We start from the raw sequence: 12,739 nt of genomic DNA on the forward strand, positions 1-12,739 counted from the left end.
TACAGTATGCTGTTGGATTTTGATTACATATTTAACAGTCTTATAATTTAATGAGTTCAGAGTCAGTGATAACAAATCACAACCTGTTATTTTCCATGGAAAAATAAAATAGGTGACCTTCAATTGGGGTTCATGTAAACCAACACACAGCAAATTATTGTAGATTTTTCAATTAATGTCAGGATATTTTAAAAAACTAACACAGTTTAAATTTGAATTTTTTCAGACTATCCCTTCTTCAGACATGCAAAGAGATTAATAAAAAATACCTTTCACCCTTTGGACTAGATGATTTCAACCATAACATAATACAGAATGAAGAACAATTAAGCAGAAACTTCCTCAGCCTTTGCCTACAAAAGCTATTCATCTACTTGAACCATTCTCAATCCTCTACTTATTTTCTCCTGATGAAATGGGGAAGGAAGGGGTCTTTTCTTTTCCAAGGCTAGGCTTTCACATTTTCTTTGCCTCCTACTTTTTTGAGCCTTTTCAAGAAAGTCTTATGATCAATGATGTCTTCTGTCTTTTGTATCTCCAAACCTTCATACTCTATATGATATTCCAAAACTCACTCAAATTTCACATCTTCATAATATTTTCCATAATATTGTTTCCTCTCCAACTATTTCCCTATCTTTCTATTTTCCTTCAAAATTAAATATCTCAAATGCTATCAACACTTGGCTCTTTCATGTTTCAATATTTCTTATTTACTTCTGCTCAATATCTATATATAGAGAAATGCCTGTCTGTATCTGTATATTGAATTTACTGCTTAAAATAACTTAAAGTGTCAATTACTGCAAATTCAACACATTAAAACTAAGCCAAGAGGACTAATTTAACACTTCTCCACTATGCCACAATTTGATTAATGTTACACCTTTCCATTCAATTTGGCAAATCTGAAACCCAGGAATAATGATTAACTTTGTTCTAAATCTTTCCAATCCAGTTAAACTCTGGCAACCAAGTTTAAGTTGCAAAAGTTTTGTTGACTCTTCCTATTCTCTCCATCTATTCAAATTCTAACTTCCCAACACTCATTTCCAATAGTCCTGTATACTAGTCATGCTGAAAATATTGAATATACACAGGTCCAGTACCTGTACCACCACTAGAATACTGACTTCAAGTATTCTACCTGCAGAATAGCCTACTCTTTTATCTCTACTTCAATAATTTTTCATGTAATTACCTTATCATATTTTTGTTATATATCAGCTTCCCTTATATGTCACCTTCTCTCATTACTCAGCTTATTTTCTATGGCCTTTTGCTATCATTAATAACATATGTTATATTAATTGTATTATATATTACAGAATGTTGGCTTATATCTCCATGCCTAAGTACTTATTACTCATCTGGAAAAACCTCAATATTGGATAAACCCAAATTTCCAGTCCCCACATCTATGTTTAAACAATCATAACATCTTAGAGTAAAATACAACACTTAGTGGGATCATTTTCATTAATGACTACACCTCTCAAATGAACCCTTCATACTCTCCAGCAATATTACTATGCTACTAGGAAGATGTGCCTCATTGAAGTAGTTCAATGGACCACTTCAATCTTTGCCTTTGAGTTTCCAATATCTTCCCCGTTCTATCTAAGATGATGACTTAATTTAATAAGGTTATGAATTTACCCATTTTCTTGCCATCAAATCCACTATCTACCTCCATCCTCACCTTTATACTGTGAGTTACTTCCAGTTACAAGGGATGTCTGGTTCCCTACTTCTTCCTATGGCTAACTTCTCTAGTTGTGCATTAAAAATTTCATTCCCTCTGGTGATTAAAATAAACTTTGCCTGCAGTTGCTTGCTATCTTCTGAAATATAAATTTTCTTTTGAAAAACTATTTTTGAATAATTCCCATCAGTTTACAAGCATGTTATAATGTTTTCAACTTAAACAAAACAAACAAAATTTATTGTCACTTGACTGTATGTTCACTTAACTTTTCAGCAAGCTGTCCAATTTGTGTCTTAACAAGTTTTAATTTTAATTCCAATCTTTTTGAGTCTTCTCCATTTCAGTATATGAGATCACCTTTAATCCAGATAACTCAGGTCAAAACCCCAGGTGTCATCTGTTGTATTTTCCTTATCCTTAGGATAGAATCTATTTGCATTTTTCCTCGTAAGAAATAATTATGCAAATATATAATTAGAAGCCAACACCAAATAATGATTTTCTCTTTTACTACACAATAAAACTTATGATACCAGAAATTATGTTAATTTTTTTCTCTATTCTCTTATCTGTGTCCTTAGCATAAAGCCTGGTCTGTAAATATCATGAATATTTATTGGATGAATGTTGTTAAATAAGATATATGAGAGACTTTTCTTGTTTTGCTTTGTTTTCTTCTTTTAAAAATAAAATATGAGAAGTTTGACTGTGTCAACAGTTGAATTTTCCTTAGGAGAAAGATCATGGTATATGTCATTATTATGTAAAATTTTTATGTTCTTATTTATGAACTTAAAATTTTTTTACAGAGAAGTCACATTTTATGTCACTAATCAAAGTCAAATGATATACAATCAAAGATTCTTCTCAACCACATCTCAACTTGTTACTACTTTCAATCAGCTTTACCCAATTCCACAAATCCTATAATATAAACTATTAAAGAAAAAGAAGTGTTCACAAAATCTGGCATGCTTTTGTCTATTATTTTATTTTGGTGTCTGCCACATTTGAATTCTTACTTATTCCTTTGATAAATGAGTTTGGGGCTGGCAGTATTAGGAAAATTAGTGACTGTTCTTTTGGAAGTGATTCTCATATGTGACAACATTTTGCCCCCAAGTCCCTAAAGAATTTACCAATAACTCCTACTTTAGACAAGATTTTAAAACCAAGCCTATGTTTACTCATATATGCTTTCGATTAGTTATATTTAAATATTACTATATTTAAAATATAACAATTTTACATTGTACTGCATTTGTAAGAATATATACTTTGATCATGGAAAGTATTCTGCTAGAATACATCTTTTGTGAAGACAGCATTATAAAACCTTATGCGCTAGATATACTTAATAGGTAGCATTAAGATGTAGTGAAATACAGTGAGTAAAATTGTTTAAGTATGCTGTAAAATACTCAATAATCCTCATCATAAAACAGTTTCTAACAGTTCTGTTGGGGACCCAGTCTGGTACAGAGGATGAAATGTGGTCTTTGGAGTCAAATACACTCAGACTCAAATCCTTCCTTTGCTACTTACTAGCCAAGCAATATTTTGGAAATTGTTTAGTTATTTTGAACCTGTTTCCAATCACTAGTAAAGTGGTAATGGTGATAAATATTTTTATATTCTTTTCATGAAAGTTCAATATGATAGTGCAGCCCACCAGACAGATACATATTAGTGTTATTTAGAGTGTTGAAAACAAGTTCCAGCTAAATACGAGAACATTTTGAAAAAAACACTACCCTGGCCAAAAAATGAAAACCACTGTTATGGTTTTCCCATCGGTCCTTTATTTTGCTGGTGTATAGACAACTTAGGTATCAACTCTAGGATTGTGTTTGGGATCTGAACTCTAGTATTTGAGGTGTGGAAGTTCAGAAGAAAAGTAAGTTTGGAAATAGATTTTGCTTTGTTCATAAAAAAAGACATTTCTTCAATAAGTAAACTTTTTATGGTAAAAGGCTTTTTGTTGTTTTATTTTTACTCTACTAAAAATCACTATAATTATTCCATAAATGACTCAAGCATATGGAATACTATACTCTGAGCTGAGGAACAGAATGCTATAAAAATTACAATGGTTACAAGCATTCAAAGTTTATTAGAGGTGGGTTTCCCTTTCCTTATCATTCATTCTTTAGTACTGAGTTACTGTGAAATTATGATGAAATTAATCCATTTTGGGTTTGAGAGTGGATAGTAGCTAAGAATAAAATCACTCTGAGGGAATTTTGTTGATAAATCAAAGTGCTCCCTGTTAATTAGCTCCTGCTTATATACATAGTATGCAAAAATAATTGTATGTTTATGAAAGAATGCTTAGTTGGGGAATGTGCTGAGGCAATAAGGAAAAAGCATGAGGAGAGCAATTTGCCCTGAAATCTACACATCATTTTATATAACCACATCACAGAAGGGGGTCCTAGTTAATTAGATACCTTTAGTTAAACAGGAAATATGAGAAAAGAAAAGACACTTACTAAGGGTCTAATACAATGTATTATAAATCAAATGGGGATAATTTTTATTCCTTTCTTAAAATATGGCAGAAATAATAACTAAACCTTTGACCTATAATTAAGAAATCTTTCTGCCTAATTCCTTTTGTTATGATATACAAAATTTGAAACAATTTATTATTAACAATATTTGTTATAAAACACAATTTTAAGAGGGATCACATAATCTCATTTCAACTCTGAATAATTTTTAATTTTAAAAGTAGGCATTATGTGAATTGTAGATGCAGACCCGAATTTCCATAATTTAGTCTTTTCTGTAGAGGTTTATAAGATGTGGGTGCACATACAAATACACAGGTATATGCAATGGGTTCAGTCAAACAGATGTTTTTCTCTTGGATCTGTCTGACACATCCCATCTGAAACCTACTGAAGCTGATGAAACAAACACCCTCTTATGAATACAGAAAAGCATTCATCCACTATTCTTAGGTAAAACCATTACTAAAATCAACTATTAAATCAAAAAGTATCATGATGACTGGGTTAGAGCAAGTTCTTTTTAACTAAAACTGAACTCAAAATATTCTAGTAAGCTTATTTAAAAACATAAAAATTATGAAAACTTCATTTACCAAATATATCCAAAATAATATGCTTATTTTATAAACATAATATTATGTTTAAATAAACATGTAATCAAATAATACATTATTAACAAAATGCTTTCATCCCCTTTTTAATACTATGTCTTCAAAATCTAGTGTACTTTTGATGATGACAGAGCATCTCTATTTGTTTTAACTAAATTGAAAGTGATCAATGAATGTGGTTAGTGGTCACCATTTTGGAAAATGCAGGTCTACCCCATCTTAGGGATACTTACCAGTTTGAAACTTGATGGGACAAGTGGAAATTTGCTATTAACCTTAGGGCACTTTAATTACAATTTATTTGTGAGGTACTGCTCACTAAAGGAATCAGTCCTGAGCACCTGGAAACAACCTGGACCCTAAAACCTTACCTTATAGTTTTAGTTCTAAGACAATATCTTAAATCTTGCTTTAGATTTGGGTGGGACAAGAATAGAATAAATTATTTGAATGTAGCATGATCAATATATCTCTTTGACATAAAATTATCCTTATATTGCAAAGTTGCATGAGACGCAGAAAATAAACTTGCATAGCAAGAAGGTGTTAAGACACTATTGGAAATGTTTTATGCTTAAGTTATCAGTGGTAGGTATGTGTGGTAGACAGAAGTGGATTCTGTCTCCCAAGATTACAGACACTGTTATATATATGCATGCACTTTCTCCCACTTACTCAATTGAACACTGATCTAGGTATTGAAGTGAAAGAACTTTACAGATGTAATTAAGGCCCCAAATCACTTAAAATAGGGAAGGATTTGTATGAGTCTGATCTCATCATATGAACCTTCAATTCTAGATCTAGAAGTCCACAAAAAACCACCTAAGAAATTCAAAGAATGAGAAGGATCCAAAAGATTATTGCTTACTTTGAAAATGGAGAGTGACTCATGACATGAAATTCATATGGCCACAAGAAATTGAGCACACTCTTGGCCAAAAAACAGCAATAAAATGGGGACATCAGTCTTACAACTTCAAAGAACTTGAGCTGACCAACAACCTGAATGGAATTGGGAGAGAACTCCAGTGTCTAGCTGAGAATATGGACAGACTTCAGCCTGGATTTCACTCTGCTAAGACCCTAGGTTGAGAAAGCAGCCATACCTGCATTTTTACCTATAGCATTGTGCTTTTTTTTTTAAGCTGCTGAATTAGTGGTGATTTATACAGGAATTGAAATCTTATATAGTAAATGAGTTATTCCTTTATTTTACCTAGCCACAAAGTCATTTTTTAATCATTACTATTTTATACATCAAATATATATTCCAGGTCCAAACATTTTGAATTTGAAAATGGGATTGAGTATCAAATTATGGTGTTATGGTGTTATAAGTACTAATTCACTAATACCTTTACTATCTCCACATAAGCAAAATTTGTGTTAGTACATTCATTATCACATAAGTATTGTTAAGTATTGTACCTTTTTTCTAGCAAGACCTGAAACCATTTCTCTCTCTCTCATATATATATATATATATATATATATATATATATATATATATATACACACACACACACACACACACACACACACCCCTAATAAACATGGCATTTTTTTTTTTTTTTTTTTGGTGGTACTGGGGTTTGTAGCCTACACACTAAGGACAGGCATGCTACTACTTGAGTGACACCCAGCCTGTTTTTGCTTCAGTTAATTTTCAGATAGGGTTTCACATTTTTGCCAGGGGCTGACCTCAGACCATTATCCTCCTATGTATGGCTTCCCATATAGCTAGGATTACAGTCATGGACCACTATCCCCTGATTATTCATAATTGCTCCCTCCACCTATTGACTGTTTTGTTTTGATCCTTAACTAGTGCAATCTACATCTTGCCAATTTATTAATAGTATCTTTAGACTTTTATTAGTAGCCTTAATAACATCTGCTGAGTTTCAGTCATAAATGAGGATTACTTTGCTCACATTTTGATAGCCAGTGATCTTGAATATAGCATTGATGTTTCTAGGATGGAAAAGCTTTGGTAATAAGTTATAAATATTTTGATATCAATGGAAAAACCACTGCAGCCACTTTGGAATACTAAGTACATTTGTTGTAAAGTAGTCACTTGACCTACATGAACAATACTTAAAACTGAAGTGAGATATTTCACTCTTCCCATAAAATTCCCAGATTATTTTGATATTTTATGGGTGCTGTAAAGTGTGGGGCAAAATCAACTGGAAAAGAACAGATTCACAGACTTTCCTTCATCTCTTGAACTCACTTTAATTCAAAAGTAAATTTAATATACAGGAGGTGATGTTCTGAGAATACACTTGGAATAAATAAAGCTATGTACTTTTATTTATTGGACACAGGGATCATACTACAACTGTCACTCATCTAAGGCAACCATCTATGGATGATTTTGATCATTTTCTTTGGACATAAGTTATGAACTAAGTTTCTTGAGGGCAAAACAAACAAAGAGAAAAAAAGGTGCCATTTGTAAAAGTGACGCCAAGAATCTCACATCCTCTCTTTTATCTACTAAACATGGGTCACTGTGATAAAGGATAACTGTTAGGTGAAATCTTAGGTAATAACCATTATGCCAAATAGTGAATGTATGATATGGGCATTAAAAAGTGACAAAAATATGAAATGTTTCAAATAGCTGCCCATAGGTGATTTAGAAAGCTAAAATGAGTTCAATTATTTTACTTCATATTGTGAAGCACCTAGAATAATTGGATTGTGGAAAGGAGCCAGGTAAAAATGCAAGGACAGACATCAGAGCATTTTATAATTTCTCTTACAAAATCAAAAGGAATTCTCAGTCAGTTTACATTTTGTGCTCCTCACTAACATGTAGAAATGCTTTGCCAGTATAGCTTTTGTTTTCTGGCATTAACAAATTTAGCCCCTCCTGGAACAAAATACTAGGATTTTAAAGGGATTTGCAAACATAGTTGACAAAGATACAAAATAGAATACAGTCTAATATTTTGTTCTATGTGTCCATATGAAAATAGCATAAGTGCTAGCTAAAATAAATGACAGAAAAAGAATAACATTAAATCTTGATGAACATATTTCTTCATATGCTTCTTGAAGGAAATGAAAACCCTCAAAATTAGGGAGCGAGAAATGTCAAAATGTTAATCAAAGTAGGTACGATTTTAAGGCACTCAACTCAGATTAGAAAAGTAGTGAGAGGTTCTAAAATACTAGGTATTATTTTTGTAAGAAGCAGCATACCTACTAAAGGTATAAAAAACATTCTATTCTATCCTAAGCAACATTCCTGGAAGAAATTCCAGCAGCAGACTGTAAGGGAAATGGAGTGTGGAAAACCAAATTACAAATTGCTCGGGAAAGAATAACACTGCTTAGAAAGTGAACGTCAATTGACATTGGAAGCATTTCACCTGTTCTCACTTAAATCTTCAATCTTTTTTCCCTGCTGGTTTAAGATAGAACACATAGCTTAATGGAGCAGGAGGGAGTACGAGCTAAATATTTCAGAATGGCCACACTGACACGCTCAATGGAATTTCCTTTGACTAAAACTAGGCATTTGGATAATCTCCCAATTGATACTTGAAACAGTTGTGTTCTATTGGGCTTTTTTGTCTTTCTATTACATAAAGTTCACTTTAATCAATTAAGACAGAAGCTCTAAAAACCATCACAAAATAGGACACTATTTCATGAAATTTTCAGAGATTATTATGTTAATCACCGGTGAACCTGTATACATGCTAACTCCTGTGGATAGTCTGCTTTAATTGTAGCACCAATTTTATGAGGTATAACAAATCCATTTAAAAATTATCATCATCATTCCCATTTTATAGATAATAAATATGGTAGATTCAATACTTGAACTCATGCTTTCACATTTAAGAAACTCTGATTGTTGGAATAGGCGTTGTGGTACATGCCTGTAATTGCAGCTACACAGGAGGCAGATATGGGAGGATAATGGTTCTAGGTTAGCCTAGGCAATAAAGTTGAGATCTTATCTCAAAAATCAAGTTTGGTGTGGTGGTGCAAACATTTTACCTCATTTACGTGGGAGGCAGATGTAGGAGCATCTAGGCCACAAGCAAAAGTGAGATCTTACTTGAAAAATAAGCTAAAGCATAATGGCTAGGAACATGGCTCAAGTGGTAGAATACCTGTCTAGCAAGTCTGAGGCCCTGAGTTCAAACTCCAGCACTGCCAAAAACAAAAGTTAAACAAATGTCCACTTCAGTTCAGAGAAGTACTACATTAAAAAATAAACAGAGGAAGAAAACCTGCTCTGTACTTGTACAGTGGCTATAGGTGGCCTTCCTTATGAATCATGGGCTCTGTACTGTGCTGTCCATACACTGTTACTGGCTATGGATACTTATTGATGACAAGGATAATCAGAATTAGGTCTATGACCTGGAAACTCAGGCAGGCAGTAGGATTAAGAATACAAATATTGCTTTTTCAATATGAAAAACAGGTCACTCTAAGAGTAGATCACATATGAAATGAGGAGGGTAAAAGAAGGAAGTTAAGAAGGTGAACATGGGTGATGTACTTCCTATACAAATATCACTTTTGTTTAAATTTTTTAACATTAAAACCATAATAGACACACTATGACTTTGAGTTAGATAACCAGTTACGAGCATTAACATCCAAAAGTGATCTGTTTTACATACCAGCATGTTCTCCCATTCTCAAGGTTTAAGAATTACTGATATGTAGAAAAAAATAATATAACATTTACTGAGTAATTTTGATGAGCCAGGCACCATTCTAAGAGCACATTCAATCTTCTCAACAAATTTATGATTTTTTTTAGTATTGAATTTTGCACATGAAAACAAGTAAGTCCTAGATAATTCAAGAAACTTCCCAAAAGACTGTTACTCCAGAGGCACCTGCACATCCATGTTTATTGCGGCACTATTCACAATAGCCAAGTTATGGAAACAGCCAAGATGCCCCAGCACTGACGAATGGATTAAGAAAATGTGGTATCTATACACAATGGAATTTTATGCAGCCATGAAGAAGAACGAAATGTTATCATTCGCTGGTAAATGGATGGAATTGGAGAACATCATTCTGAGTGAGGTTAGCCTGGCCCAAAAGACCAAAAATCGTATGTTCTCCCTCATATGTGGACATTAGATCAAGGGCAAACACAACAAGGGGATTGGACTATGAGCACATGATAAAAGCGAGAGCACACAAGGGAGGGGTGAGGATAGGTAAGACACCTAAAAAACTAGATAGCATTTGTTGCCCTTAATGCAGAGAAACTAAAGCAGATACCTTAAAGCAACTGAGGCCAATAGGAAAAGGGGACCAGGAACTAGAGAAAAGGTTAGATCAAAAAGAATTAACCTAGAAGGTAACACCCACGCACAGGAAATCAATATGAGTCAATGCCCTGTATAGCTATCCTTATCTCAACCAGCAAAACCCCTTGTTCCTTCCTATTATTGCTTATACTCTCTCTACAACAAAATTAGAGATAAGGGCAAAATAGTTTCTGCTGGGTATTGAGGGGGGGAGCGGGAGGGGGTAGGGGCAGGGGGGAGAAATGAACCAAGCCTTGTATGCACATATGAATAATAAAAGAAAAATGAAAAAAAAAAAAAAAAGAAACTTCCCTACAGTTACACACCTACAAATGATAGAACTCAGAGAATCTGATCCCAAAGATAACACATTTACCACCATACTACATTCTCTTTCATTATTCCACTGGAATAATTAGAAAACAATTGAAACAAATGTGAAAGCATTCTTCAAAGTGGTAGGGAAGTGGCTCAATCAACGATTCAGAAAACAAAAATTATTTCATGACTAGAGAAGTTATTCAAGATGGGCCTAAGCCTTACAAAACTGCACTGTAACTTTTGCTTGTCTATCACCCTACTTTCCTTGTCTTTCTCTTCCTCTTTCTTTCTCTGAGTTTTTCATAATTTTAACCTTGCTCTAGACAACTATACTAACTACCCTTGCTTGTGCCCAAGTGTCAAAGTGCTAGTGTTTAGTAAATCAATTCAACACCTCTATTTACTTCACTAAAAGCATGTCATATTTGATCATTTTACATTTGAAAATGTTTAGAAGCAATAGTATGTGAATAAAAAAAACTATGGCTGAATTCAGCAACATGGAGGAATCTCATAAATATATGGAATGTTTAGCAAAAGAAACCAGATGTATAAAGCAATACTATATATGACTAAATTTATGTAAAATGAAAAAATACACAAACTAATGTATGGTGTTAGATTTCAAGATAGTAGTTACCCTGGGAAGAGAGTATAAGGGAGACTTCTGGGATTCTACTGCCATTTTGGATTCTACTGCCATTTTGATTTTGTATCTGGCTGATGGTTTCATTTTGGGAAATTCATAGATGTTTTGTGTACTTTAACATTACACTTCAGTAGAAAAGCTTATGATAAAAGGCAACAAATCATCCAAATTCTCATCTGCTAATTGAACTTTACCATTACTTTCTTTCTTCCAAAAAGATGCAATTAATTTGTTTTATAAAGCTGATATTGCCATATAAGATTGCAAAGTTTTCTTAATTAAAAATGCTTTATGAGATATTTTTAAAGTCATCTTTATTGAAGTGTAGTTTATAAATAGCAATGTTTAACCCTTATGTACTTTATATGTAATAAAATGTACAGCTCTATGGTTTTTAACAACCACTTTCTCTTGTGCATCCACAACCACAACCAAGACACAGAATATTCCATTGCCCCACCTCTGTAGTCAGCCTCACCTCCCAACCTCCAGCTTCTGGCAACTCTGATCGATTTTCTGTCCCTATAGTTTTCCAGAATGCCATATAAAAAGAATCATGAAAAATGCATCCTTTACAGTGTCTGGCATCTTTCATTCAATATAATGAATCTGAGGTCAGTCTACATTGTATATGGCAGAAATTTGTTCATTTTTATTACTCAGTAATGTAACAATTCAAGTATATGTCACAACAGAGGAATGTCTAAATAGTTTCCAATTTGGGGCAATTTTGATTTAAGCCACCACAAACATTTTTGTGCAGATTTGTGTGTGAACGTGATAAATATATGTTGTTTTTTAATTCAAAGTTATACTTTTACCTGCACAAAATGAACACCTGGTAAGCACAGAACTTATGCAAATTTCTCCTTACAAATATTACTTTGTGAAATTATATACAAAGTTCAGAGGAAATGTATTCTATTAAAGCTCTAATTTAATAATTAAAAATCACATTTAAGTTGTACAAAATTAAAAACCAGTTACATTACTAATTAGAACTCTAGAATCATAATGATAAAAGGAAAGAGTTATGATAGGTAGCTTGAAAAGCAAAGTCTCTGTCACAACTCTTAAATTTAATATATTATAACTTTAATAAAACTGGTTAGTATTTTTTGCCTATGCTAACTGGAAAGGGTTTGAGTGATAAAATGGAAACATGGTAGATGTTACCTAGCATGTTGTGGTAAAGTGGAATGGCCCATCCATGGGTGGTAAATGCAGTCATGACTAGTGGGCCCGTTACACCTGCAGGCAATTACAGAACAGAAAACATCATTCTCCATCACAGTGACATGCACACACATGCACCAGTGCTCACACATGGAGCCTTGGAGGAAGAACATGGGAAGCAAGCACATCAAGTACCTATCCATCAGGCCGATGCAGTCTTCAATACTTGAGCCTATGCACCTGCAGAGGATGCAAATTTAGAAAAATACAAGGAAAGAAAAATTAGTAATCAAAAAAATCGGCAAGATAAATACTGTGAAAAATTCTAAATTTCACTTAGACAATTTTGGAACACCCTGAATTTAAAACCAGAGGGAAGATTATTGCTTGATGAATATAAAGAAATGAATTGCAATCACCACCAAAGTGGAATGCCAAGAAACATGTAC

The 12,739-nt window shown here is 33.2% G+C and overlaps 1 protein-coding gene across 13 annotated transcripts in view; it reads right to left on the bottom strand.

Moving 5' to 3' along the window:
* Positions 1 to 12,739, bottom strand: part of Erbb4 (erb-b2 receptor tyrosine kinase 4) — a 1,037,871-nt gene that overhangs the window by 241,523 nt on the left and 783,609 nt on the right. For 8 of the 13 annotated variants that reach the window (XM_074071632.1, XM_074071636.1, XM_074071630.1 and 5 more), the window contains 2 exons: positions 12,486 to 12,530; positions 12,291 to 12,365 (listed from right to left, as the gene is read on the bottom strand). The exons of 1 other annotated variant lie outside the window; for it this stretch is intronic. In XM_074071632.1, coding sequence (XP_073927733.1) covers positions 12,291 to 12,365; positions 12,486 to 12,530 — 120 coding nt within the window. The remainder of the gene's footprint in view (positions 1 to 12,290; positions 12,366 to 12,485; positions 12,531 to 12,739) is intronic. 4 more of the 13 variants (XM_074071638.1, XM_074071634.1, XM_074071640.1 and 1 more) reach the window with 2 other exon arrangements.

The sequence above is a fragment of the Castor canadensis genome, chromosome 4, assembly GCF_047511655.1.
Source record: "Castor canadensis chromosome 4, mCasCan1.hap1v2, whole genome shotgun sequence".
Lineage (NCBI taxonomy): Eukaryota > Metazoa > Chordata > Mammalia > Rodentia > Castoridae > Castor > Castor canadensis.